We start from the raw sequence: 25,467 nt of genomic DNA, 5'->3' as shown, positions 1-25,467 counted from the left end.
CGGCCTCCCTCCTGCTCCCCCCGCCCCCCGTTCTGAGGAAAGTTCCTGGGATCCTGTGTAGGTCCCTTTCTTCAGAGAAACAGCTCCCTTTTCCGTTGGCCGAGTACAGCGTCCGTGTGGGGACTTCACTGTGTGAGGACTCCAGGTCTTGTGTGTCCTCTCTGACCACACCTTGGGGGAGGACACACCTGGGCAGCGTGGGTGCACCTGCCTTGAGGAGCCAGGTGGGGCGGCATGGGGGGCTGGCCCAGGCGGCCGGGCAGCTCCAGCCCTCCTCCGAGCTTCCTGTCTCTGTCCCCACAGTGCCTTCGACTTGGTGAACATCCATCTTTTCCACGATGCTTCCAACCTGGTTGCCTGGGAGACCAGCCCTTCTGTGTACTCGGGGATCCGGCACAAGGCCCTGGGCTACGTGCTCGACAGGTGGGTACTGAGGGGGGCCTCCCCCCGCCCACCTCCTGGGAGGAGCGTGGCTTGCTCTTTAAGCCATTTTTCCTATTTACCAAAAATACGAAACTTGCCAGTGTCGACCCAGGGATAATGCACAAAGCCCGACCCCTGCACCAAGGCTCCCGTTATCCCATCCAGACGCGCTGGACAATGGGTGGCCTCACTTTCTTTTCCGTCTTGGGGGGGAAGATGAGCCATGGCAGACGGAGGTCTCCTTTGGCCTGGGGTCCCGCTGGCCGCAGGCTGAGTCTTCCCAGACTCTGGCCCACCCGCCGGGCTCCGGCTGTAGGCCCCTTGGAGCGGCTGGCCGGGCAGGTCTGCCCTGCCTGGCGGAGCGCCGCCTCCCACACCGCTCTGCCCCAGCTTCCCGGCCCGGCTGCGGGCCCCTGGCCAGAGGGGAGGTCGTCAGAGTGCGCGAGTTCCTCCCATCACCTGCCCAGGCTCCCAGCACACCCCTCCGACCGCCCTGGCCCCCGTCACAGCTGGTTTTCAGGACCCTCCCCCCTGGTCCCTCTGAGGCCCTCCCTCTGTCTGCGATGGTCTCATGTGACCTCTCACGGGGTCGCCGCTGATGGGCTGTCATCTGGGAAAGAAAGGGAGCTCCTCACACCCAATTAACAGGCTGCGTCAGGCCCTGATTTGCCGGAGCGCGTCCAGCAGCCGAGTCCTCAGCTGGAGTCCTCTCCCACCAGCGCCCGTGCCCTAAGTGGGGCCTTTGGTCCGCTTGGGCTTGGGGCGGGGTCTCAGATCTCCCCAGGACCTCGCCAGCCTGCCCAGACCATGAGTTGTGCCTGTTCCTTCTGTGCGCGCTCGGCCGAGACGCGCCCTGGATGGAGCCGGAAGGCCAGGAGCCTGTCCCCATGCCACCAGTCAGCGGGACGAGACAGTGGCCGCCAGTTCGCCTCCAGGCTGCCGGAGATCAGGCCCCTTGCCCCATCCAAGGCCCCCACGTGGGAGACACGGGGGTCTGCTGCCCTCACGGCACCAGCCTGACGCGCACGGTGCCTTGGTCCGGGAGGAGGCCCAGGAGCGCGTGCGGTCACATCAGACTTGGGAGCGGCCCTCCTGGGAGGGCTCATCTCGCAGCGGCCAGACCGGCCTCCCGGGGCTGCTCGGCTGGGGCGCGGCTGGGGCCCTGCGGTCCCCGGGCCCTCTCTGGGGCCTCCTTTGGGGCTGGAGCCGGCTGGATGGGGAATGAGCTGGGCTTGGCGGCTGTGGTCAGGTCGTCAGACGGATGGCCTGAGGATGTGTCACTGCCCCAGACCGCCTGTGCTCTGCGACCCCCGGGAAAGCGGCCTCTGCGTTTCGGGCCCTTCCCCAGCTCTGCGTTCCCATGAAGGGCTTCTGTGGGGCGCTCAGTCAGCCGCATCCGGACCTCCGCCGCGCGGGGCCGGGCCGCCCGCACAAAGGGCCGCTCTGTCGGCGGTGAATGACGGGCCGCCCTTTCATCGGGGATGCTAACCTTTTGGCAGCCACCAGCAGACCGCATTCTCTCTGCCGATTGGGAGGACAATGCCATGCTGGCCCTTTGAATGGACGCTGCCACCAACAGTTTCCCATTCAGGGCGTTGGGAACCTCTGGGAACATTGTCTGCGGCCGGCGTGGACGCAGGGAAACAGTGCGGAGTCCAAGGGGAGCCCGCCTTCCCGGCTTAATCTCCCCGTAAAGCCTCGCAGGCTCGCGTTTCCATCCGAGCGAGGGTGTCAGGCCCGGGAAAGGTGGCACGTCAGCCCAGGTCCTGTCCCCACAAGGTGGTGGGGGGACCTCGGGTTAAAACCGAGAGGCACCCGGTGCTGTGTTTGCAGTTTTTCTGTGAATCCAAGATTATTCCAAAATAAAAAGCTTATTTAAAACAAAACAAAACAAAACAAAAAACCCTGAGAGTCAAACTCTCGTCTGAAGTGTGTGAACTTTCAGAATTGTTTACGCTACGAGCAGCGCCCGCCATGCATGTCCCCTGCAGAGCACCACGCCCATGACGCCCTTGCTGTGACGGGCTTAGTGGGAAGGATTCCCCTTGGAGACGTTGGAAAATAGGATTTCCAGTGTTAATAAAGGGCGGCCAGTGGGTTCGTCTGGGTTTTTATGGTAAATTATAACTGATGTTTTTGTGCAATAATTTTTTGCTTTAAATCTCTTGTTCTGGGACTTCCCTGGCGGTCCAGTGGTTAAGACTCTGTGCATCCAATGCAGGGGGTGTGGGTTTGACCCCTGGTCGAGGAACTAAGATCCCACGTGCCGCGAGTCGGGGGCCAAAAAAAAAAAGAAAATTAAAAAAAGACCTCTCGCTCTGCAAGGTTAAGAGAAGACAAACCTCTAATTAGCAAAGGGCGTCAGGCTCAGAGACGCTGCAGTGGGCTGTGTTGGGGCCTCTGCACGGGGCCTGGGGTCCTGTCTGCCTGGAGGGGTGGCTCAGACCCTCCTCGGGGCTCTGGGGGCTGTGTGTGCCGCGTGCACCTTTGTGCCCCCGTGGGGACAGGTGGTCCCTCTCCAGGCGCACAGTCGCGCTCCTGGGGAACGTTTGGGGCATTAACTCAGCAGCAGGGACTGCAGCTCACACAGTCCTTCCTGGACTCTCCCAAGCTTTCGGCCGTGAAGTGAGATTTTTTTTCCACAAGTGACAGGGCTCTTGTGTCTCCCTATGCAATGCGGCCGGGCCAGGTCCTCAGGAACATTTTTACATCACAACTGTGAAATCTCGGCATAAAGCGCCCCTTTGTCCCCCAGTATCTCTTCACAAATACAGTCCATTGTCACAGCGCTGAAGTTAATTTGATCAACATTGGGACATTTAACTTTTATGTCCGGTCAAAAGAGTTGTTTCATGCTCATTTTGGGCTTTCAAAGAAAATGATTGCCAGAAAAATAATGCTGCCCGGAACAATTCGGAGCAATTAGTTTCCCAGGGCGCGGCGGTGTGATGCGGCCGCCACACAGCTCCCCTTTGTCGTTCTGCGGGCGGTCATCCGTCAGCTGTCAGCTGCTCAAAGACCCTCGTCTCAGGGTTTCTCTTAGGGCCGTTCCCAGAACTCGCCTCGCTGGTCAGCCAGCAGAAGAAAAGCCACCGGTCTCCAGGCAAAGACAGGCTCGGTGCTAAGGATGCGGGTCATCGGGACGCCCCACGTGGCCGGTGGCCCCGAGAGCGGGCTCTGGTGCCTGTGGCCCCCACCTCCCCACTCAGGCGTCCCTCAGCCTGGAGGCCCAGGTGGCCACTGTCCCGTGTCTGTTTGGAGCCCAGCTCAGACGCAGGAGTCCTGGGCCCACCAGGCAGCGTCCTCGCCGCCCCAGCTCCTCCCCAGCCGAGGGCTGGGCTCCTGCGTGCTCCTGGCGTCAGGCATCCAGTGAGGTGTGGAAGGCTACGATGAAAGTCATGCGCCCTCCGCTCGGCAGTGTCAGGTTTACGTTTTTCCGTGCTTGTCCTTCTGTCCAGAAGTGAAACGAGGGTGCCGTCGGTGCCCCTGTGTTCTCTGTCCTGAACCCCCGTCGTACCCGCCGTCTTGACCCAGTGCCTGTCTTTCCTGGACCCCGCGCGCATCCCTGGGCCGCTCGTGTGCGTTAACATGTGTGCAGTATTGTATATGTTTTTATTGCATCCTCTGTTGTTTTGGGGGATGCAGGCTTCCGTGAGCCCCTTACGTGATGTCCTGGAGTGTCACGTGAACGGCAGCACGGGCACCTCCCTCTGCGGCTCGTATCGTGGGTTTGTCACTCCCACCCTCCGGCTCCCTGTCCCTCGTGGCAGCTCCGTCCGTGCTCGTCCACCATCTTGCTGGCCTTCGTTTGCGGTGTTCTCAGGGCTTCGCTAGCATTCAGGACGTCTCGTCCTTCTCCGCCGACTGTGGCCCCGCCAGCTGCGTGCTCACCCAGGCTGGGGACCGCGGGTGGTCTGCATCTCCCGAAAGCCGCTGACATTCAGCATTGTTTCCGACATTCTTTGATATCAAAAGTCTTAAAGCCTCCCTCGGCTTTCTGAGCTTCCAGCTCTTGTTTTCTCTTCCGGGTACGCGGGGGAACCGAGGGGCCCCAGGAGGCTACGGGTCTTCTCTGCTTCTCTGGCTTGTGGTGGCATCTGAGCAGAAAAGGCGTATTTAACGTTATGATGCTGTTTAAAGAACGAATGAGAGAACTGCTGACGGGAAGCTCAGTCTGACGCCTGCAGGAGGTCTCCACCCACAGCCCTGCCCTGGAGACCGTTGTCATCAAAGGGAGCATGGACATCCAGAGGGTGACAAACAGCGATTTGATTGAGAAGTGCCGGCCATGGTGGGGCCTGAACCCCTCCTGTTCCCCCCGACAGAGGCAGCCTCGTGGGCTGGGGGACATCTCGGTCCACAGACAGGAAACTCAGGCCCAGGCTGGAGCCGGACCAACCGTGCAGATTACTGGAGAGCCCGCAGCCACGATGCACTTCGTTGCCCTCAGCTCTGGAGGCCACGGGTCTGGGGTCAGGGGCCGGCGTGGTCCAGCTCTGGAGAGACCCCTTCCTGCTGGACGCCGCTGGCTGCCTTCTTGCTGTGTTCTCAGGTGGCAGGAGAAGCCCTGGTGCCTCTTCTTACGAGGACACCTGTCCCATCGGGTCAGGGCCCACCCTCATGGCCCCATTTGATCTGGATCATCTCCTGAGCGCTCCGTCTCCAGTACTGTCTCAAGGGGCTGGGCTTCCACGTAAGACTGCAGGGACAGTCCAGCGCCCGCGGGGCCTCCTGGCCTCATTTCAACAGCCGAGCTCCGGCCACCAGCCGGCTGAGACCAGAGGGGCATTTCAGAACCAGGCGCGGTCCCTGGAAGCTTACGGAAAAGAGTGGGTTCAGTAACCAGCCACAGCGGCTGCCCCGGCGCTCTCCGTGTTCTGCTGCTCGAGGGTGTGGCCTTATTGTGCTGAGACTCCCCCTGGTCCACCCACGCAAGTGGCTGAGGGTTCGTGTGTCACCCGTGCTGGGGAGCCCTGGGCCCAGCCCCAGGGCGCCTGCTGCTGCAGGAGGCATGGGTGACCTCACAGGTCACGGGGGCGCCAGGCCTGGGTAGACGCCGGGCTGGAGGGGCGCGTGGTGCCGGCTGGCGGGGCGCACGCATCGCTGGACTCGGCTCAGGCTCCGTCCCTCAGATGTGTCCTTCCTGCCTTCAGACGGGATCCTCCTCCTCTGTCTCTGCCTCGGGGGCGTCTGGGACAACCCACCTCCCCACAGGCTCCCTCGTGCCTGCAGCTGTCACAGTAGGGGACTGCCCCCCGGGGCTGCCAGCCCCACCGGCCCAAGCCCGAGGCCAGCACGCGGGGCAGAGTGAAGCGTGCAGTCCTGAGAATAGCTTCCAGGAAGGTCGGTCTGTAGAAGGCAGCTTAGATGCACGTGTGATAAACCCTTCAATCTGATGCTTTAAGACTAAGGGAAACTCCAAAGACCCTGAAATCAGCGGCCAGTCGTAGGAATCTCCTGCCGTCCATGCTTCGCTATTTCAACTCGTTTGACCTGAGCACATGGCCTCTCCCAGATCTGAGACGAAACCTGAGGTCGGTTTCCACCACGTTCAGTAGCTAAAAATAACAAAGGGAGGACCCTGGAGTGCAGCCTGGTGGGCAGGCCCAACGGCCCCTCGTCTGCCCCTCCGCCCGGCGTCCTGTCCAAGGCCCGAGCCGCCCCCGGTAGAAACGTGTGACCTCAGGTATTCAATCTGTGGCCCCTTCAGGGCTGTCGCCTCTGCCATCGGGCTCTTCAAGCTGTGAGGCGTCCTCGGCCCCTTCCTTCCGCACAGGCAGCCTGAGCGGGTGGGGACCCTTCGGCACAGCAAGGTTCCTCGCGTCATGAAATCGCCCGTGAAAACAGAAAGAGACTCCGTTCTCAGGGCCTAAAGCATTGATTTTTATGGCTCTTCTTGTAATTCTCTTTCTGAATTAGGCACATGGTATTGATGTGGACCTACTTTTTAATCATAATAGCTACTGACAAGGTAATTAATTTTAAAACAACGCTTCTTTCCTGCTGGCCCAAATGGCACTATGTTGAAATTGAAAGTGAGGGCTGCGGGCCGCGGTCTGGCACTCGGACGGCTGCTTCCCCGTGACAGCCCTTCCATCTCGCCTTGGACGGCAATGTTATTAATGGGCTCAGGCCATTACATCAAAAGGAGCAGGGCAGGGGAAGATGATAAAGTTTAGGGTTTTAATGATAGAATTACAAGACCCGAGACAAGCTGATGAAATCACGTCACCCGTCACCGCGGGCCACCCCGTCCGTCACCAGAAAGAGGCCGCGGGGGCTGGGTTCCAGGAAGGCCGCCAGATGCAGCATTCTCTCCCTCCGAACCCCCAGAGCTCTCTAAAGTTGACTTAGTCCCATATTAAATCTGAAATTTGTTATCTTTTAAAAAAGAAATTACCTCTAAACGGATTCTGCCATTTAATTAGCCAAATAGTCTTTTGCTTCCCCGGTGCAGTGTCGGCCGTCTGCACTGCTTCCTGGTCCCTTGTTTCCCGCCCATCCGTCAGGGCGAGGACGGTCAGCCGGGGTCAGCCGGGCTCACGCTTCACCCAAATCGTCTGACGCCCGCCCGCCTCCACATCCTCCCGGGAAACCGCCCGCATGGGGACTGGGGCCCAGGCCTGGGCCGGACCTCCTGTGCGTCCCTCGTGGCCCCCTGGAGCAGGAGAGCTAGTGTGGCCGTGACCTCCAGCGCCCTCGGGCACCTTCCAAGGCTTCGACCCCAGGAAATGTGGATCTCCAGCCTTTCCTGCCGCAGGGCTGGAGCCCGGCTTTCCAAGCCAAGATTTAAAGCAAATGCTCTGGCTCGAGAAATAGTTCAGGATCGAGGGGCGCTGTGAGCGCTCTGGCCTCGCGTCTGAGCCGTGTCCGCGTCGCCTTGCTCAGGTGTCGCGTGTGACCCGACACCACGTTAAGTGTAAGAAGCCGCGAGAGAGCAGCCGGTTCGCCCGTGAATGCAGAGGTTTCTCCACTTGCCACACCGACTTTTCTCGAGGACATGGTGCCCTGGGCTTCTTAATAAACAGAAGCTGATACACCCTCAGGATAAAATGTGTAGGTTTAAAGTGGACATTTAAAGTGTTTCTGCCCAGGAAGCGTGACAGCTCGCCCTCCTTCCTTCAGCAAATCAAGTCGAAGCTTCGGTCTGGTTTAGTTTTTCTTAAAAAATAAATAAAAAGAACGAAAGAAAAGAGAAGTCCCCTTGAGTGGCCTGAGGTCCGAGTGGCGGTGGTGAGGAGGTGCCGTGCGACCGCTGAGCCCAGACCTCGTGGGGTCCCAGGCGCGGTGTCAGCTTGCTCCCCAGCCCCTTGCCCCGGGGACACCCCAATGGGCACCCCCCAGGCTCCTGTTTGGAGGCAGCCTTGCTGGGCCGGGGGCGCAGGGGGAGGGGGCTGAGGCCGGGAGGTGCCCCCGAGGGCCTCCAGGCGGGCTGGGGCCGACGGGCCTCGGGGAGCTGCAGGGACTGACGGTCCTTGCGCTGGGGCTGAGCGGCTGCTGGGCGCAGAGCGGTGACGGGGGGTCCCAGAGCCATGAGGCTGGAGGGTGAGGCATAGGCCCTGGGGCCGCAGGCGTCTCTGGCCTCCGCACACAGCCAGAGTCACTTGGCAGGGCTGCAGTGAATAGCTCCGTTTGGGGTTTTTTAAAGAGCAGTGTGGCGGAGCCCCAGTGGTTGTGTCTCTCTCATCCACTCACTGGTCCTGGGAGGCGGGGCCGGGAGGGTCATTGCTGCTTCTCCTTTCCTGGTGGGGCTTGTGCTCTGGGTCCCCCTCCCAGAAGATGGGCGACCACGGAGTCCGTGCCCCGACGGGACACCCTATCGGCCTTTCCAGGAACCTGTGCAGGTTCTCTGAGGTATTTTCTTCTTCTAAAGCTTTAGGGCAGAAGAGATTAACTTTCTTCAAGATGGCTTGGATAGCCTCCTGCTGACAGACAGTCGATGGGGGTGGGTTCCTCCCCCTCCCCCGCAGGTGCCAGGCGGTTGGGACGGGGTGGGGTACACGGCCGGTCCTAGATGTACGGCAGCCCCAGGGCCGACCCACCAGCCTCCCTGTATTTTCATCCCTGAGCGATGTCTCCTCCACAGAAAGACTTAACTTTTTTTTTTTCTTTTTTTGCTGTACGCGGGCCTCTCACTGTTATGGCCTCTCCCATTGCGGAGCACAGGCTCTGGACGCGCAGGCTCAGCGGCCATGGCTCACGGGCCCAGCCGCTCCGCGGCATGTGGGATCCTCCCAGACCAGGGCACGAACCCGTGTCCCCTGCATTGGCAGGCGGACTCTCATCCACTGCGCCACCAGGGAAGCCCAGAAAGACTTAACTTTTCACACAAGAAGTGACGTCACTTGTCATCTGCACCGTTAATGACAATCTGTTAAAATACGTCCTTTGGGCTTCCCTGGTGGCGCAGTGGTTGAGAGTCCGCCTGCCGATGCAGGGGACACGGGTTCGTGCCCCGGTCCGGGAAGATCCCACATGCCGCGGAGCGGCTGGGCCCGTGAGCCATGGCTGCTGAGCCTGCGCGTCCGGAGCCTGTGCTCCGCAACGGGAGAGGCCACAACAGCGAGAGGCCCGCGTACCGAAAAAGAAAAAAAAAAAAAAAAAAAAAATACATCCTTTGTCTTCAAATTCGCATGTGTGAGAATCAATCCAACTAAACAGGAAAACAAGACTTTTTGTGGAATTTAGCTCTGTGATACAGCAATTAACATGCAAGAAAATATGAAAACAGCTGAGACGATTCCTAGAAGAACTTCAACAAGCAGGGCTTCCCCATGAGAAGTCCTATGATTTAAAAGCAACAGGAATAGATAAAAGATCTGCAGAAAAGGAGAGTCTCAAAAAGACCCATGTAATCTAGGGACTCCTGTTCTGTACAAACTCAAGGGGAAGAGGACTGAATGTTTAATAAAGGGTTTGGATCAGTCGACTGTTGGGAAAATCGATAAACTAAGACCCCTTCTTCACACGTAATTCCAGATGGATTAAAGTCTGCACTACAGGCTCTGCCAGGAAGATGAGAGAAGGACTTGTCGGGAATCAGCCTTGGGGGGAGAAGGGCCAGCAGCTGGGGGGACGTGGGTGTGTTTCCTGCGTGAAAATTAAGGCTCGTGCGTGACAGGTACCGTTAAGCACAGACAGCATCACCATCACACTTCACAGGGAAACTCTTGGAGCTGAAAAAGCAGGAGGCAAGGAACCAGAAAGGAAAGCAGGCCAGGCGCGAGCAGAAGCCACCAGCTTGCCGTCCCCGGGGGTGCGGACGGGACTGTCCCTCCAGCCCAGCGACCACTGTCGTGAAACAGCGGTGATGTCATCGCTGTCAGTCACCTTTCCTTTCTCAGGCTAATGCATCAAGTTGGGAAGGCCGCTCCGGGGTTGGGGGCATGCCTGCACCCTCTGCACTGGGGGCCGGACGGGGCAGGGCCAGCGGCACCCAGGTTTCTCGGTGCCGGCCAGATATTTTTGAGTCGATCTGGGTGAGGGGTGCTCCCGGCTTTGTCCACCTTTAATATTTATTTTCTCAGAGTCCATCGCAGCACGTGGGCCATGGGGGCGGCGCCCCACGCTGTGCCCGTGGGCCCTGCTGCTCTGTCTCGGCGGGGGTGTCAGTGCAGCCACCAATGGGCGGTGGAACTGGGGACCTGGGTCACTGAACCTCCCTTCCCTTCTGCCCAGACCACACGTCTGCTCTGCGGCCTGTCTCGTTAGCTGTGGTTCGCATTCCGCTTTGAGTTGGAAGTGACCCACACTTGCTTCCTTTGCCCTTGAGGCCAGTGCAGCTGGGACCCTGCTGCCACCAAGGGCGGGGAGGGCGTGGGGGAGTGAGTGAGCGGAGGATCGGGCTTGGGTGGTGTCCTGGCCTCTTACCGGGGCAGAGGGGTCTGTACGGGGCCAGGGTGGGGGTGACACTGACATATCACTGTCACGTTTGCCGCGTGTGCGTTTCTCAGCTGAAAAATCTCTATGAAATACATTGTGATTGATTTAAAATACGTGGCAAAAGTTTTTTGAGCCAGGCAATACTTAGCTTAAAAAAAAGACATAGTCACTCTCACTTTGTAGCTTCCAAACATCCATGTGGGGATAAGCTACAACGCTGAGAATGAGGTCAGGTGTCCACCACCGATGGGAGGAACCGTCCACGGACCAGACGGGAGGCGTCCTGGGCTCATGTGGGTTGCCCACTCCTGGCTGCTCTCCTGTGTCTGGCGTGTGGCGTGGCCCTTTTCCTTTCCTGGCGCAGGCTGTCGTTGCCCGCCAAACGTGGTTTTCACGGCCCCGGCCCAGCAGATGGGACCACGCTGGCGCACACCTCAGTGCTGGCAAGCTAGGAGCCGTCTGGGGAACACGTGTTGATCACGGTCACTGGGGTGCAAGCGTCCTTCAGCAGGAGGCGGTGAGAAATGCGTGGTGGGGCGCCCGGGGAGAGGCCGGGCGTGGCGGGCGTCGTGCCTCAGTAACCCCCTCTGCTTCTCTCCTCCCAGAATCATTGACCAGCGATTCGAGAAAGCGTCCTACTTTGTCTTTGGCGATTTCAACTTCCGGCTGGATTCCAAGTCCGTGGTGGAGGTAGGCCACGCCGGGAGCCTCACGCGTGTTCGGTCATGTTGGGAAGACAGCGGAAGCCCGTGATCCTCGACGGGCGCGTTCCCACTGTCCTGCTCACTGGTTCTATTTAAGGCAGAAACTCCTAATGGAGAACGTTTTACTGTCAAAAGGGGGCTGTTATGGGAGCCCCTCCGAACGAGTAGTTGGGCAGTGGTTGGGTCACTCAGCACGTGTGCGCTGAGCCTGGAGACTCCTCTGTTGACCGTCGAGAGAGGAAAGAGGAGGAAGCTACCTGTGAGAAGGCAGCCCCTGGTCAGCTGTATGCGCCAGTTCCCCCCAGCTGTGGGAATCTCCTGGGTGCCCTCAGGCCCCTGGGTGACGCTCCCGCTGAGTAGCAGGCGCAGGTGGAACCTGGATGGGCACCAGCCGCGAGGCGACCGGGTTGGAAGGCCAGCTCGTCGGCCCCACCAGGTCCCGCCACGTGGCCTGGAGCGTGGTCTCCTCTGCGTGGGGCCAGCTTCTCCCAGAGGGTCTGCGGCCCTGAGCCCCGCTGCCGCGCCTGCCCCACTCTCCTGGGGCTGCAGTGCTGATGGCAGGGCCCCAGGCCGCAGCGAAGGGGGCCTGCCAGCCGCCCAAGGTGAGCGGGTCCACCCAGGCCCAGGTGCAGGAGGGAGACCACAGCGTGCAGGGTCCAGCCCAGCCCTGTCCAGAGCAGGGCACACACAAGCGTGTGCCTGCAGTGATGGTGGAAACAGCAGGGGGAGACCCCGGTGGTCCCCTCTTGTCATCTTCCTTTGGCGTCTCAGGTACAAGTAATCCTCCCTCCTCGGCAGAAGATTCTGTCTTAAAACTGAGCAGTGAGAGGCGCCTGAGTGTGGGGAGGGGGCTTTCGACCACTCGGAGTGTTTTCAAATAGACAAATGAATTCCACTGAGGACCATAAAATCTTGCGTTTGGTTCTGCTGACTTTTCCCCTCCTCATTTTGAGTTTGGCTCAATCAGCAACCTGGATCCAAGGTCCCATGGGTTCCGTGCCTTTGAGCCATGGGTGCGATGCCCGCCTGTTGAAATCCGCCAGGGCACGTGTGATGCTGTGAGGGGCGTGGGGAGCCCGGCCCAGTGCCCGCAGGCCAGGCGCCCTCACCAACAGTGCCTCCTCTGGTATTTTAGCCGTGCTGGTTTTGCTGGGGTGAGCCCCCGAGCGCAGGTCACTTCCGGCTGGTACTTGGGCCCAGTGAGCCTGCTGTGCTGGAACGGCCTCTCTGCTCGCCCGAGGGCCCCGTCTAAGGGCCCTGGACAGACCGGAGCCGATGGACGGGAGCCGCCAGCCGCAGGCGCATTGGGAAAAGGTCCGGGAGGTTTCCAAAGTGGCCTTTTCTTTGCCAGCAGAACAAATGCCACAAAAAGTGCAGAGGCTCTGGACGCAGGCAGAATTGTCACGGGACGTGTGGCGCGTGCAGGGCTCCGGTTTCCGTGGGGGGCGCCGAGCAGGGCGCGTGGCCGGCTGCGGGGAGGCTCCTGCAGAGTCGTGATTTCCTTTTCTGAGTGGGAAGCGGGAGGACACGGCCCTGGGCGTGAGCGGGCGTGAGGGGGGCGTGAGCGGAGCTGGGCCGACTACGCAGGGTCGTGACACGTGTGGCTGCCGCTGATCATGTGACCCCCTCCCCTTCCCCAGACTTCTCTGTCCGGCGCCCTTTCTCCTGACCCTTCACCTTCAGACCTTGGCTTCACCTCAGGGACCCGTCCCATCCCCTAGAGGAAGGACTCCTGCCACACGGTGACCGCACAGGTGGCCAGTGCTGGCCGGGGTCCTGATGGACCCTGGACTCGGCCAGGGAGGCGCTGCCCGCGGCTGGAAGGCTCCATCCTTCCGTGTTTCCTCCCAGAGTTGGCAGCCCGGCCCCGTATCATCAGGATGTCGGGGCTGGTGGTACAGGACCCACGGCCACACGTCCTTGACCGTGAGTGAGAGGGGGCAGAGCCTGAGCAGGGACGCAGGCGCTCACTTCCTGGTCAGTAACAGCCCGAGGTCGTCCCCCGAGCAGCAGAGCTTTGAGGGCCAGACCGCGGAGGAGGGAGAGGGCTCGCCCCCGCGTACTGAGGGGCCGCCTGGTCTGTGGATCCACAGTGAGACCCCCGATGGGCGCATTGTTCTGAAGGCCACCCGGGGGCCCCAAGCGTCTCCAAGGACCAACAGCCTGAAGGTTCCAGGCCAAAAGCCTCGATATTTGGTGGACTGCCCAGGTTTTAATAAGTTCCTCTTCCTTCAGGAAAGTACAGGGGATCTTCGTTCTTGAGCGCTTTTCCAACTAATTAACTGACTTAGATAAGGAGCTACATGAAACGCTGTGTTTTGTAGGCAGTTCTCACAAACAGCTGATTTTTCAGGGAAGCGGAACTACGTGCACGAGCTTCCCCTCCTGGGCCCCTGCGGACCCACCTTGGCCTCCCCGGCCCGTGGCTTCCCTTGGCCTGGCCGCCCCTGGACCTGCCCCCGGCCTTGGTGTCCCGCTGTCCGGGCAGCTGGTGAGCACACCTGGGAAGGTGTGGGGCACGGAGTGTCTGCCCCTTCCCTGTGTGGGCGGCTGTGTGTGAGGTCAGGTGCCGAGCAGCAGTTCTGCTGCTGGTAAGAGTCACAGACGTTACGCATTTGTGTGGCCCCTTCCCCCAGGAGGTCATTTCCTAAACAGTCGATCATCCGTCTGCTCTAGGCAATGCATTTCCATGTGCCTTAATCGCAAGCCCCTTGGACTGTGCTGGGGACCCCATGTCAGTAGTCCTGAGATGTCAGAGGGACCCACGGCAGGGACGGGTCCTGGGCACACAAGGGCATGCGAGGGCTGACCCAGGCGGGCCGCCCACCACAGGGGGGCAGGAAGCAGAGGCCCTCCCCCCCGCCAGCCCCGCCCACCCCACCCCGCGCGGGAGAGTGGGTTCTGGTGAGGGAGCGTGGCGAGGACGTTCTCGGGCCCGAGGAGGTCCCACTGCACCCCAACGGGACGTGGTCGTTTTGAGCAGCAGCTCTTCCCAGCGGGCCTGCTGGTAGGCATCGGGCTTGGCGGAGCGGGACGGCTCCAGGAGACCCTCGTCCTCCGGGCACACAGAGTCTCCCTCGCGGAATCGGCGGCTTCACCCAGGGCTCCGTTCAGTCTCCTCGCAGCCTCTTCTGGGAGCCGCCCGGAGTGTGGCAGCGCATCTAAGTGGACCTGAATGCCACCAGGACACCCCCGCACCCCCAAGCTCTGGGCTTGCCCACGACAGCTCGCTGGACACTGCCCCTGCCCCGCTGCTGCCAGGGAGTGTTTGCTCTGGCTGTGCGCCGCACACGTGAGAAGCCCAACGCTCCGTTGCCCAGGGCTGTGAATTTGGCACTTTCAAAGGAGGGAGGAGTCAATAGTGTTTAATTGAATTACTTGCTCGATGAATAAACAGATGTGTCTGAGATTCGTGCATTAATTTTTGGAGGGTTTTCTTGCGCACGTGGTTCTTTAAACCGTACGGTCCATCTATCCTGTGGATAAATGGCTGTTCAGTTGACGAAAACTTACGTCTCTGCAAACCATACGGTCCATCTATCCTGTGGATAAATGGCTGTTCAGTTGACGAAAACTTACGTCTCTGCAAACCATACGGTCCATCTATCCTGTGGATAAATGGCTGTTCAGTTGACGAAAACTTACGTCTCTGCAAACCATACGGTCCATCTATCCTGTGGATAAATGGCTGTTCAGTTGACGAAAACTTACGTCTCTGCACACAGTTTACTGTGTAAGTAAAGCAAACCAATGGGAAATGATTTTTATTCCCAGCACGTGGAGTATGATTTTTGGTATAGCGAGTTTTTAGGACCGTTTGGTCAAATGAAGACTTTAGCCCTAGGGATTAAAGACCATCTTCTCACGCCTCATCAACACAGTCATCAGCTGTTCACAAAACATCCAGGCTGTGCAGGAAGCTGCCATGCAGTCCCGCGGCTGAGCGCCCTGGCAGAGAAGCAGGGATCCAACGGGGGAATCATAGGCGGATAGCGTAGCGCATGACACCCGGACCCCACCCTTGCGCCCGCGTGTCCCCTCCGGGTTGTCACGTCACCTTTGGCCCCAGACGTGTCCAGCTGATCAAGAAAATTATAATGAACTTGGTATGTTCTGAAGTTCCCACGGAAGACACAGCTTGTGCCTGGTGGCACCTTCCCGTGTTGTGTTTCGTGTCCCCGCCTGTGCCAGTGTTCCGGCCGGCGGCTGGGACACTGGTCTCGAGGCAGAAGTCTGAGGTCGGGGGGCTCCCTCCTGCCTCCTCGGCTCTGGTGGCCCAGGCGCCCCTGGGCTGTGGCCGCGTCATCACTGCCTCTGCTCCGGCCTCACGTGCCTCCTCCCTGCCTCACTGTCCTTGTGGGGACAGTCACTGCACTTGGGCCACCCTGAATCCAGGGTGAGCTCGGCTCAAGAACGTTGACCAGTCACATCTGCCAAGGCCCTGGTTGACAATACAGTCGTGGGCTGAGGTCTGGGTGGACGTGAACTTGGGGACACTCTGCAGCCCCCTTCCTGCCAGAGCCCCGTTTCCTCTCCCACCGCTGGAGAGATCGATGCTAACTCAGAAAACATACTTGTGGGCAAAGCTAGATCTAAAAGTTTAACTGAAAGAGACCAGGTTTCTTTTGCTGAAGCTTAATTTCAGCAGCATTCATTAAGCTACCTGTTTAGGTCTTGAATTTTAAAACACCATGGAAGCACCTCTTGGAACACCACAGTCTGCTGGCCGGCATGGCTTTCTGAAAGGGTTTCTAACTGTAGAAACAACTTAGAGAAACTCTGTGGACACCAGAGAAGAGGTCTCCGAATTTTCCCGAAAGGTTCTTAGACCGAGTGGATGGCTTCTCGAGGCTTACCAGCCGTCCCAGCTCCCAAGATGTGCAGAGCAGCGTGAGGACAAGGCCACCCGCGTGTTCCGTGGCTCCGGGACACCTCTTCAGGGGCTTTGCCTGTTACAGGAGAGCCTTGTATGGAGGTGAAGGCAGCCACTTCTTGGGACTTGCACAGCGGGGAGTCAGCGGGGCACATTTGGGGATGGGCTGCCTGGTGGACAAGGCCTGGCTGGGGCCACAGGGTCCTGCAGGTTCTCAGGCAGCGCTCGGGGGCATCACTGAGGGTGGCAGGCGGCCTCCAGGTGGGCACTGGGGCACCGGGAAGAGGGGGAGGGGGCTGGGATGCAGGCAGCTCATCCTCTGCCCCACCCCCTCCAAGGACTGTGCCCAAGAGGTGCAGCCATCTGCCCTTTCCTTCCAAACAACACGGCCCAGGAAAGAGCACCGGTCAGAGCAAGGCGCACCAAGGCTTGAGCCGGGGCCCAGGCCTCGAGCTGTCCCTTCCCCGGGTGAGCGGTTGCCCTCAGCGGTGACCCTCTAGAGACACCGGCATTTCTTGCCTACAGACCGGGTCCTGGGGTGGGAGAGGCCATGCCGGCCCCGACCCGTATGCCTGGGGAGGCCAGTGTCCTCAGCTGGTGGGTCACCCCACAGACGGTTTCCAGATTGCCTAAGGTCAGCGTAGCACCCGAGGTGACCACAAGCGCCCCAGACAGCACTGCAGTCGTGCAGGTCAGAAGGTCCGAGGAGACGCAGGGCTGGGGACGCGGGACCTCCGTCTGCCGGCGTCGTCTTGTCTGGAGGTGGCAGGTGACCCCCTTGAAGAGGGAAGTTGAGGTCATCCTTTGTGCCAGCCCAACGAGAAGCTGGCTTGGCTGGGCTTTGGTATTGGTTGCTGGTCCCCCACTAGAGTGGCAGGTACACCCTCCCCAGCCGTGGGCCCCTGAGATGCCCAGGGACGCCCTGCCTCTGGTGCTCACCCCGCCAAGCTCCTGGAAGCGCCCAGAGGGGAGGCAGGTCCTTCCGGAAACACGAACATCCTGACCTGCAGGGAGAAGGAGGCCGCAGCGGGCAGGGGCTCCTGGAAGGACGAGTCGGCGACGGGCTCCAGGGCAAGGTGGAGGCCCACCGGTCCTCTGCAGCAAGGAGTCGCGGGCATCTCGCTGGCACCAGCGTCGGAAAGAAGTGCTTTGTGCAAAGTGAACGGCTGCCCCTCCCACCCCCAGAATTAGAGCTTCGCGTTTCAGATGCAAATTAATACAAACATGCTTGCCTAGCAGAACTGAAAAGATGATCCTGTGATCAAACTTGGCACCTCTTAAGCCGTAATTAAAACAGACAAATGACAAACACTATGACCATGCGCCGTCTAATGGGCTGTGCATCCCGCACTAATTAACAATGCAGCCTCCCACTCAGCTCCGCAGGCGGGATTGCTCAGAGTATGTTTCATGCCTGGCGCAGTGGCAGCTGGCAGCTGGGCGCTCAGCTGGCCAGTGACAAAGGGTGACAGCGGTGCCAGGCGCTCCCATCTCCGCGCACCCCGGCCGCACCCTCCTGCCGTCCGTCACCGCTGACAGCCGTGGCGATGGATGCGTTTTTGGAGGCTGGCGGCTGTTTTGAAAAACCGGTTGCCGGTTGCTGACAGGTACAGGTTCAGGTGCCAGCAGGGCCTGTGAGGACCCTGGCTTCTCAGAGGAAGCAGCCGTCCCTACGCTCATGTTCGCGGGGCAGGGGCAGGGCGGGGGGTGGGAGCCCAGGCGGTGCCCCAACAGCCGGGGTCGCAGCACTAACCGCGCCCGCCTTGGAAGAGGACCAGGGGCACCGCACAGCCCGCCCCGCATCCCAGTGCGGCCAGGGAGACTCTGCAGGCTGCCCGGTGGCCTGAGCCCCTGCCCCAGACCACGGGCATTTCTGCCACCCAGCCTCCTGCCCTCTGGCTGCACATGCGACCTGGCGAGGGTGGGTTCCCACTCAGCCAGGAGGGGGCATCGCACCTGGTCGTTACCTGTGCCGGCCCTTCGTAAGGTCCCGTGAACTGCCCCCAGCCTGTTTCTGCATTTTCTCACTTCTCTGATTCAAGTTATTCTTTGGAACTCAGGGAAGGCCTAGGAGGCTGTAGTTTTTCTGCAAACAGGCAGGCAGGGGACAGGGGCAGGGAGTCTGTCCCGGGGAGACAGAAGGAGGTGACAAGGGGTCCTGCTCTCCCCCCTGCCCCTTTTCCCCCACTGCCCGGCAGGTCTGAGCGCTGGTGTGTCTGTGGAAGGCCGGGGACGTTCTCGAGAGGCCAGACCAGGAGCGTGGCAGGTCCCCCGGCCGGATCCCCTGCGGGCAGGGCGACCCCCGAGCGGCAGTCCCGTCCTGCTGGACACGAGCCTAGAAAGAGCCCGCGCTGCTTCCTTCTAGAAAAATCAGTCAAGCTCCCCTGGTTTGCGCAGCCGGCCGCGGGCGGGCGCTGTCGCCCCTCCGTCAGCAGGTCGGGAGCTGGCGGGGTGTCTTGGGGAGGAGATGAAAGGGTCTTTATGGCGGTTGTTGTTCTCGTGAACAGCTGATGATACAGAACAAAAAGGACGAAGGCGCCTCTGACGCTGACACAGCCTCACAGCAGCGCCTCTCACGGACCCCGGGCAGCGGCCTGCCGCCCTCCCGCACCCGCCTGCTCCCTCCCGCTCCCGCCCCCCGTCTGCGCCTTCAGGCGCTCGGAGTCCATGTGCTCTCGGCCATCAAGGATGTCCCTCCTCCCGGGGGCTGGGGTTTGCCAGGAAAACCTCTGAAAAGCTGCGCTTCTCCAGAAGGGTCTTCCTTGGGGAAGTCAGAGTAAACGGAATGGGGGGTGTTCGGGGTCGCTCCCGCCCGATGCAGGGCGACCTCCCCACAGTGCTTCCCGGTGAAAGCCCGACACGGCCACGCCCCTGCTTGGCCTCAGGTCCTCGGCGCGCACCCAGCACGGTCCTTCTCTGTGTCAGGCAGGCCACTGGGACCCTGAAAACCAAGGAAGTTAGCGCTCTGCTGAGCTCCCCCGAGGGCAGGGTCCCTGCCAGGCCCCTCCTGCGGCCGAGGCAGCAGGTGCGCGTGTTTCTTCATGGCTGTCGCCGAGGCAGCAGGGTGTGTGTTTCTTCATGGCTCTCGCGGGTGCCTGCTCTGGGCCCCACTTGGTGCAGCTGAGAGGCAAGACGCTGCCCAGTGGCCTCGTCTTAACTACACGAGCTCCCCGCCCCCCGACACCCAGGGACAGCCGTCATGGCCCGGCACCTGGCCGCAGACCTTCCCCCTAGAGCACGGTGACCTCCTGGGCCTCGGGCCGGCCTGGCCACCACTGGAGGGGCCCTGGAGCTGAGCACGGGCCAGGCAAACCAGGGTTCTTGCTCTCCAGAAGATGTGTGTGTGTGTGTGTGTGTGTGTGTGTGTGTGTGTGTGTGTGCGCGCGCACACCGAGGGGCTGTGTGTGCATGTGTGATAGGGAAGGAGGCTGAAGCTTAGGCTGGAGCTCGTTGGACCACATGTCCGTGCACTGGGAGGTGCTGTTCCTGTCGCAGGCTCAGTGGCCCCGGCTGTCCCCCGGGGGCCCCCACGGCAGCGTGTACCCTGGGACCTGCTCACCCGGCCGCAGGCGGTGTGGGCGGCTCCGAGACGCATTTCTATCTGTCTGCCCAGCGCCTACTTTTCAGGCCGTGGCATGTGTCTGCCCTGAAGGGGATGGTCAGAGGGTTCGTGAAGACTTTTCCTGGGCACTTTCCTGCAGAGCCGTGAGTTACCTGTGACCGAGGCAGGTTCTGAAGCCGCTGACTCCGCGTCCCTTCTTCTCTGCTCCCTGGACACCTTTAGGACTGAAATGACGTCTGTAGACGCTGGTGACCAAGGACCGGCCCATCCCTGGGACGGATGGTGCTTCTCTCCTGTTCCTGGCGGGTGGGTGGGTATCCAGGGCACGGGGCTGGCTGGCTGATTCTCCGTACCCACCTCACAGTGACCCAGCGTTGGACCAACACCTCCCACACGCTGACTTGTGAGTGAGGTGCCAGAGGCAGCCTTTAACCCCTCGATTCCAAGAGGTGGATCTGGGCAGCCCGGGTCGGGACCGCAGCACTGTGGGTCCTGGAGACCCCGTTCTCCTTCCAGAGCTGAGGCAGGTGTGGGGTTAACCCGGGTCTGCCTCGTGCCTCCTTCCAGAGCTGAGGCAGGAGGCAGACCCGGGTTAACGTCCAGTGTCACGGGGAGAGTCATCACAGAAAAGGTCACGTTTATCCTCTAGAGTGGGATCTGTTTTCCAGTCATTTGAAAAAACTCTAAATGTAAAAGGTAATGATTTTCCATTAACTTGTTCTAAAGAAAACCCATGTAAAGGACTCAGGTCTCTGTTTGCACGCCGTCGTTTAGAAATCCTTCTCTTTCTCTCTGTGGTCTCTGCTGCAGGAGGATGCAGACGGAACGTTCATTGTGCGCCTGTTTATTTGTAGACATTTTTATGGCTAGAATTTAACCAAAAGTACCAGGATGACAAGAACAGCCGTGGGATAGGGGTGAACTTGATGATGAGAACAGCCATGGGACAGGGGTGAACTTGATGACGAGAACAGCCATGGGACGGGGTGAGCTTCTCCCTGACGCCCTTGGTTGGCTGGTTTTCAGTGAAGGGTGTGCGTGCCGAGGCCCGCTTTCTCTGACATCTCTGTGATATTCGGGGGGACCCCGAGGACTCAGGGCCCTGCAGCCCAGCTGGGGCGGCAGCTCCACGCCGAGGTCCTCGTGTGCAAATTGCTGGCCTCGGCCTGGTTCCTGCTGGACGCACAGCACAGAGACGGCGAGGGTGTCCGAGTGCCTGGGGAGGAGATGGCCGCCCCCGCAGGAAGGAGAAGCTGCTTGTGGCTGCGGCTTGCTGGAACCAGGAGCTCACCCTGTTCCAGCTCCCCGACGGCTTCCGCTCCCGGAGCGCGGACCCCTCTGCACAGAGGAACAGGCGCTGAGCGCGCGGGCCGGTGGGAAGCCGGGCTCAAGGCCGGCCGTGCGTGGCTGCAGGTGGGCGGGGCGTCTCCGGCCCCTGCTCCCAGGAGGTGCCGGCACCGGGACTGCAGACACAGCTGATGAAGCACTGCTCTGTTCCCGCTTCTGCTTCCAGCAGGTGGACCCAGAGCCAAGCCCCACGGGAGTGGCCAGAGCGCGGGGCCACCGCCCATCCCTGGGCCGTGGCGAGTGGAGGCTGGGCTCCCCACAGCGCCCCACCCCCGTCGGAGGTCTGGGCCTTCCTGGCCTCACGCCCTGCGTCTGAAACGCAGCTCAGAGCAGCCAGCCACCCCCTCACACGGGGTCTCCAGAGCAGGGTCACTGTCCTTTTGACATTGCGCAGGAGATGAGGCCACGGATGTCGGTGGGTGGAGGGTCCTCGAGGGGCCGGGCGGGGCCAGGGCTCCCCCGCGTCTCCCCTGAGATGCCAGAGGCCAGGCCGGCGGCCCCGCCGAGCATCCTCACCCAGGGGCACGCCACGTCCGGGCTGTGTTGAAAGCCCTTGAGGACGTGTTTCTTTTACGTGCTTTTCCTTTCAGCTTCTCAGGGGTCGGTCATACGCGCATGTTTGTGGCTGAAGAGAGAACCGGTGGCCATGGCCGGTCGGCCTCTTTGTGCCCCGGCTTTGTTTCCGATTTCACGCTATCAGAGGGTCCGCGTGTTTTCCTGCGTGAAGTTGTCAGGGGATGAAAGCTCCGGAGCGGGGTCGCACGCCAAGGGCCGGGCATGGAGCCCACCCGCCAGCCTCCCGCCCTCCCCCTGGCCCCTCCGCACAGTAATGGTGTCGAGCAGGCTGGCCCGGCCCTTCGCTGCAGAACCAGCGCTTCCGTCCAGACCGGCTCATTTGTCTCCCTTGGGGCCAGAAGGAGCCTCGTCCAAGGATAAAACAGGGCGGCCAGCTCACCCTCCCCAGCGGTGGCCCACTGCCCAGGCGCGGACGGCCGAGCTGGGTCCCTGACGTGGTCAGGGGAGGGGGAGGTGAGGACGCTACCAGCTCCCTGTGTTTTCGGGAACAGGTAGCTCTGTGACGGGGCAGGTGGAGTTACCGCCCCGTCCTTACTCGGGAAGGACCCCAGCGGCGCAGAAGCTGTGTCCAGTCTGGTGGGACGCAGTGTGCAGCGGGCCTCACATTGGAGGCTGCTGGCTGTCCTTCCAGAGGGCCCGCGTCCATATAGAGATGCTGGAAGCCAGACCCCAGGCGGCGGGATGCCACCACGGGGACAGGGTGGACCCTGCGGGGCTGGGGGGGTGCGGCTGGGGGCTCCACAACTTCAGGAAGCCACTCTTTGGTTATTTTTCATTTCAAGGCTGTTGTATTTTCCACTTGATGGAAAAAAAGGTTAATCCAGCCCCCAAGGTCTGAGCAGGGGACAGGGGACCCCGTGTAGGTGCCGGCTCGCCACCCACGCCCTTGACTGGAAGCGGCCTTGTCACCAGCAGGTGGGTGTCGCCGAGAGAATGCTGGACCTCCAGGGGGCCGGACACCCTTGGTCCCGCTGGTCCCTGTTTCTGGGGGCCCGTTCCATGGTGTGAGCTTCTCCTGGGGGCCCAGGCAGAAATGGGGGCTCCGCGTTCCGTCCTGCAGGGGGTCTGCGTTTCAATAAAAAGAGGAGTGCCGTCCTCTTACTCAGAATGAGCCAGAACATTTCCAATGTCTGCTGGTAGTGTCTAAATTTGGGTGCCAGAGTGGCTTGGTGGTTCGTTTTGATTTTGTTTGAACCTCCCTGCTCCCCACGTGGAGGGGAAGAGCGCAGAGGGCTCAGAGGAGAGACGCACGGGGTCGGCCACTGCCTGTACCTGAGACGGCCGCAGTCATCTGGCCACACCGGTTTTCCTTGCTGCCTGAAATCAGGATTAAACCTGCCCCACCCTCTGTGCAGCCCCATGAGTGACGGCACGCCAGACAGTGACCCCGCTCACCGCTTCTGAGCTCAGGCCCTGACGAGCCCCCTTCCCCGGGTGCAGGTGTGTGGGGGGAACCAGAGCAGCAGGGGGCAGGAGGCCACAGGGATGAACTGCACGCACGTCCCCTGCTGCCCGCCACGTTCCGCAGCTTGGACTCCTGGTCACCTGTCTATGCCCAGCCGTCCCGGGGACTCTGGCACTCCTCGGAGCCTCCTAGAAGCCAGGGCGTGAGGCCCGTCGCTGAGAACGGGGGGCGCCTGTGGCTCTCGGGGACCTGGGGGGCTGGCTGCCGGAAGGGAGTCCGTGCCTCCACCAACACCCAGTCTGTGTCAGACTCGTAAACAACCGCCAGGATAACTCGGGAACGAGGTGTCGTTGGGGCGGGAGGCGTCCCCCTGAGCCCGGCCCCTCGTCTGGAGGCCCGAGCGCCCTGCGGGGCACGAGGGGAGGGCGCCGCGTGCCAGGCTGGCAGGGAGCACCCTGGGGGGCGAGCCCCAGCGCCTGCTGACCCCTCCCCGCGCCCGCACCCTCCGCGGGGTCTAGAACCCGCAGGGCAGGGCCCACACTCGGGCTGTGGGCCGGTGGGCTTCTTCGGGGTCCCTCAGAGACCCCTGCACGCTCACATGTCGGGACTCCCGACTCCGGTGGAGAGAGACCCAGACGCAGTCACCAAGCCACACCGGGCTTTGCAGACAGAAGCAAGACCAGCTATTCGTGTTCATTCGAACTATGCTTCCAATACCTGCATTGCTTCCTATGTTTTCGCAGGTGGAGAGAATAGGTAGAATGGAAGTGTGTTCTGATTCTCTTTTTGCCTCTGAGGAGAGAACAAACCCGCTGGGCCACTGGGCAGGCCTGTGACGATGGGGCATGCCCTGAATTTCTGTCCTGGCCACCTGGGAGCTCTGTAAGACAGGCTGTGTCCCCTCAGCTCTCCTCCACACCGTGTGGCCCGCCGGCCATTCCCTGCCTGCCCCCAGCCCCCCTCAGGCCCTGTCTCTACCTCTCACGCTGCCACCCCGGCCTTTGCCCCAGCAGGGCCCTCCACCTGGAACCCGGCTCCATTAGCTCCGTTACACGGTCACCATCTCTCTAGTTACCCCGACACCCAGCCCCAGGCGTGCCCCCCCCTATACACTGCATGTCCTGGACGCCGACCACAGGTGCCCACCGGCCCGGCCTACACTAGGTCCTTTGGAAACTTGGGGTGTGTGTCAGCTGGGGCTCCTGGGGGATCCCCTTCCTCCGGGCCTAGCGTGCTGGGTCCAGACAGAAGCCGGGTCTCTGGAATCACAGTAACTGGGTCTGAAGCCTTGGCGAGCCATCAGTAAACGCAACTGAGATGCTTTTTTTTAATACCTACTACCTCTCAAAGTGGATGCACAGAAGAGAGCCTTATGGCTTTTATTTACCATTTAGAAGCTTAGCGATTACAATGAGAAAACGACCGGTGTGCCTCTGACCTCCACAGACAGAAACTTACCGCCCAAACTTTCCAGAAGGCGCGTCGTGACCCAGACTCTGAAACCCGCCGTATCCCCCAGGTCAGGCTTCTCAGACTCGAATGTTCCTGACCAGCTCCTGGCTGATCCCAGGGCCTGTCCTCGGGTACGAGGCTGGCTGTCCCCCTACCCCCGCGCCAGTCTGGCAGACAGCAGAGTGGGTTCTGTAAGGCCGCATTCGTGGGCTTGCCTGTGGGGACCCCAGGGGCTCTGTGTGCATAGAATTTGGACCCTGGTGGGGAGCGTTTGTGACGGCGGGATGGGGGCAATGGGGCGGGCAGCTCTGGGAGGAGCGGGGCCAGCTGCACAGGCACCCTGAGCCCCAGGGGGTTGTGCGGATTCAGTGGCTGTAAGACTGCGGGACTCGCAGAAAATGCGGCACACTGCGCCTCTGGGCTGACACCGGCGTGGGGTCCTGTGGGCGCCGCCCCAGCAGCCTGTGCCCCTAAATTCCAAGCGAAAAACCAGGGGCTCCGGGTGCCAGTAGGACAGTGCTGGGCCGCCTCTCCTGTGCCCTTCCTGCCGCTGCTGATTGTGAAATAAATCTTACACGGCTCTTTAAGAATAACATTTGGGAAATTGTTTTCTCCTTTCAAAAGAGGAAAATGCCTTCCTGTAAGTAGGCGAGCCGGAAAGGCCCTGGCCCAGGGGTTTCTGCATGAGTGGTCACGACTGCGATTGAAAGGCCCGCCCGGGAGGAGGCCTGGCGGGTGTGGGAGAGAGGCCCGAGGCTCGCCGAGGCCCCTGCAAGGGCTGGGCCGGTCAGATGTTTATCCTCTGGGAGCCCATCTGAAGTGGCGAGAGATAAAGCAATTTTTTAAAAGTTTCCAGCAGATGCCTTTGGGAGAAGACCATGAATTTCCTGAATCGCGTCCGAGAGGCTACAATGCCGTCTGCCTGCCGAGCGCTCCCCATTCACTGTGCTTAAGCCACTTAAGCGCCTTAGCATCTGGATGGGGTGACCTCCTCGCCGGGGGCTGGGCAGGGTGGCCGCGCTGGGCCGGATGGTCCAGGCGCTTGTTCTAATCCGGCCGTTTGAAGGCAGCCAGACTGATTTGTGACACATGAGTCCAAAAGCCAGTGTGGGGGGCTTGACCTGAGTAGCTGTCTGTGCTCTGAATGTCAATGCCTGTCCTGGAGCGCGCGGCCCAAGGGGGATCGGCTTCCGGCTTCCGGGCCTCCCCGGGCCCTGGGGCCTGTTGCTGGAGGATCTCCCGC

The 25,467-nt window shown here is 60.9% G+C and overlaps 1 protein-coding gene across 4 annotated transcripts in view; it reads left to right on the top strand.

Moving 5' to 3' along the window:
* The window catches only part of INPP5A (inositol polyphosphate-5-phosphatase A), a 187,396-nt gene that overhangs the window by 139,565 nt on the left and 22,364 nt on the right, over positions 1 to 25,467 (top strand). For all 4 annotated transcript variants that reach the window (XM_024762269.1, XM_024762240.1, XM_024762249.1 and 1 more), the window contains 2 exons: positions 304 to 423; positions 10,911 to 10,995. In XM_024762269.1, coding sequence (XP_024618037.1) covers positions 304 to 423; positions 10,911 to 10,995 — 205 coding nt within the window. The remainder of the gene's footprint in view (positions 1 to 303; positions 424 to 10,910; positions 10,996 to 25,467) is intronic.

The sequence above is a fragment of the Neophocaena asiaeorientalis genome, unplaced genomic scaffold (assembly GCF_003031525.2).
Source record: "Neophocaena asiaeorientalis asiaeorientalis breed wild unplaced genomic scaffold, Neophocaena_asiaeorientalis_V1.1 scaffold356, whole genome shotgun sequence".
Classification (NCBI taxonomy): Eukaryota; Metazoa; Chordata; class Mammalia; order Artiodactyla; family Phocoenidae; genus Neophocaena; species Neophocaena asiaeorientalis.
Note: the sequence above shows the minus strand (reverse complement) of the source record. Positions and strands in the feature narration are given on the sequence as shown.